The 2801-nt window shown below is 51.2% G+C and overlaps 1 protein-coding gene across 1 annotated transcript in view; it reads left to right on the top strand.

The window, feature by feature from the left end:
* FBXL18 (F-box and leucine-rich repeat protein 18) overlaps positions 1-2801 on the top strand; it is a 46142-nt gene that overhangs the window by 17383 nt on the left and 25958 nt on the right. Inside the window, exon 2 of the mRNA XM_011957980.1 lies at positions 2043-2261. Coding sequence (XP_011813370.1) covers positions 2043-2261 — 219 coding nt within the window. The remainder of the gene's footprint in view (positions 1-2042; positions 2262-2801) is intronic.

The following is a 2801-nucleotide window of genomic DNA, read 5'->3' as shown; positions in this document are numbered from 1 at the left end:
TGCCACCATGCCCAGGTAATTTTTGTATTTTTAGTAGAGATGGGGTTTCACCATGTTGGCCAGGCTGGTCTCGATCTCTTGACCTTGTGATTTCCCCACCTCGGCCTCCCAAAGTGCTGGGATTGCAGGTGTGAGTCACCGCGCCCGGCCTTGTCCTGCTAATTATTAAAATATTAGGAGGCAAGGCAGAAGTAAGTTTCGAACCTCTGACCCTCATGACCCTCATGGGTCCTTACGGGCCAAGTCCTTTGGTTTCCGTGTGGCTTTCTCTTTTGGAGGATGGAGGGTACTTCTTTGTTCCCAGGGAAGAACAGGTGGGACACATTTCAGGACACCCATCTAGGGCCTGGCGAGGGCTTAGCTGGATGGGAAGCCTGTCTGGAGAGGGTGAGAGGACGGTCGCGGTCAGAGTTCCCAGGAAACCTCCGACACCTGTGTGGGGTGTGCAGCCAGGCTCTTCCTCCACAGCCTTCATGGTTGCCATGGCAGCAGCCAGGCTTTGCAAAACTCAGAGCTTCCATCCAGGCAAATATGTACAGGAAGCAGGAGCAGGCTGGAGCCAGAGGGTCGTGTAGACACATTCCCTGGAAAAATGATACAGTCGAGATGATCCCGGGCACTCTCTCCTCGGTGTGGTCTTTACAGAGAGCAGCTGCTCTGAGAGGCTCCCCTTGGTAAAGCCTTCTGCCTTCCTTTGTCCCTGATTTGGGGACTTCATGTCTCATTAGGTCCAGCTCTTCTCCCTCTTCATCGTATAAACCAAAAAGGCATCAGGCATTTTGACTGAGGCCCACATTAGGGAAGAACACCTTGTAATTTGCCAGATATTAACTACAGCAATGCAAAAGGAAGTGTGCATGGCCAGGTGCAGGGCTCATGCCTGAAAGGCCAGCGTTTTGGAGGGCAGATCATTTGAGGCCAGGAGTTCAAGACCAGCCTGACCAACATGGTGAAACCCTGTCTTTACTAAAAACACAAAAATTAGCTGGGCATGGTGGCACATGCCTTTAATCCCAGCTACTCAGGAGGCTGAGGCACAGAAATCTCTTGAACCTTCGGGTGGAGTTTGCAGTGAACCAAGATCGCACCACTGCACTCCGGCCTGGGCCACAGAGTGAGACTCTTTTTCCCCAAAAAAAAAAAAAAAGGCCGGGCATGGTGGTTCACACCTGTAATTCCAACACTTTGGGAGACTGAGGTGGACGAATCACTTGAGGTCAGAAGTTCGTGACCTGGTTGGCCAACATGGTGAAACCCTGTCTCTACTAAAAAGACAAAAATTAGCTGTGTGGTGGCAGTTGCCTGTAATCCCACTTGGGAGGCTGAATTGCTTCAACCCGGGAGGCGGAGGTTGCAGTGAACCAAGATGGCGTCACTGCACTCCACCCTGGGCTACAAAGCAAGACCTTGTCTCAAAAAAAAAAAAAAAGAAAAGAGGCCGGGCATGGTGGCTCACACCTGCGATCCCAGCACTTTGGGAGGCCCAGGAGTTCAAGACCAGCCTGGGCAGCATAGCAAGACCCTGTATCTGTTATAACAGAACACCCTTTGGGAGGCCAAGGCAGGAGGATCACTTGCCCAGGAGTTTGAGATCAGCCTGAGCAACATAGGGAAACCCTGTCTCTTCAAAAAAACAAAAACATTAGCTGGACAAAGTGGCATGTGCCTGTAGTCTCAGCTACTTGGGAAGCTGAGGCAGGAGAATCGCTGAAGCCTGGGAGGTGGAGGTTGCATTGAGCTGAGATCATGCCATTGCACTCCAGCCTGGGCAATAAGAGTGAAACTTCCGTCTCACACAAAATAAATAAAGACATAATGATCTTTTTTCTAATCTTTCATTTTTGAAGAGAGACCCTGGCTTACAGCTCTGTAGTGGGGTTTTGAAGGATTTTGAATTCTTTGTTGTGCAGTTGAGATTTTTACTAAAAGCACTTTCTTTCCCATGGATAAGAGCTTATCTTTGCTCCTCTCCCTAGCTGCAGGCTGGGCTGACAGCCATCCTTGGGGATCCTGTGGGAATTTGGTGTCCCCCTTATTTTCAGGACATATCCACTGATGATGATGACATGCACCCTGCAGCAGCCGGGATGGCGGACGGGGTCCACCTCCTGGGGTTCTCTGATGAGATTCTCCTTCATATCCTGAGTCACGTCCCCAGCACAGACCTGATTCTGAACGTCCGGTGTACCTGTCGGAAGCTCGCGGCCCTGTGCCTTGATAAGAGCCTCATTCACACCGTGTTGCTGCAAAAGGACTATCAGGTGAGTAGGCATGGGGGCAGGAGATGAGAAACAAGCTAGATCTCAGTCTTTGAGGACTGGGCACAGCCCTGCAGTGGAACCCTGTGTGCTGATGGAAAGGTGGCAGTCACTCCAAGTCCTGATTGGTGCTGTCTGCAGGATGCATTGAGGGACAGAAGTAAGGGGCAGAAAAGTGTGGGTGGTGTGCCGCCTGGGGAAGAGGGCGCAGATGTATGTGTACCTCGTTCTGGGAGGGAACCTAGGGCCTTGGGAGTCGGGGAGAGGGGTTGGAGACTTGCTTTCTGGTGGATCCCTAGGAGTGGAATTGCTGGGTCACAGGAGAGGTGTTGGATGTTTCTTGTAAAGTTAAATATGCAGCTCTCCAGTGGTGCAGTGGGAGGGCACCATTTTACACCCCCCACCAGGATGCGGGAGTTCCAGTTGCTCTGCAGCCTTGTCAACACTTGATACTGTCAGTTTTTTAAGTTTTGGCCATTCTTTTTCTTTTTTTTTTCCTTGAGACGGAGTCTCCTTCTGTCGCCCAGGCTGGAGTGCAGTGGC

This window comes from Colobus angolensis, unplaced genomic scaffold (assembly GCF_000951035.1).
Source record: "Colobus angolensis palliatus isolate OR3802 unplaced genomic scaffold, Cang.pa_1.0 Scaffold453, whole genome shotgun sequence".
Classification (NCBI taxonomy): domain Eukaryota; kingdom Metazoa; phylum Chordata; class Mammalia; order Primates; family Cercopithecidae; genus Colobus; species Colobus angolensis.
Note: the sequence above shows the minus strand (reverse complement) of the source record. Positions and strands in the feature narration are given on the sequence as shown.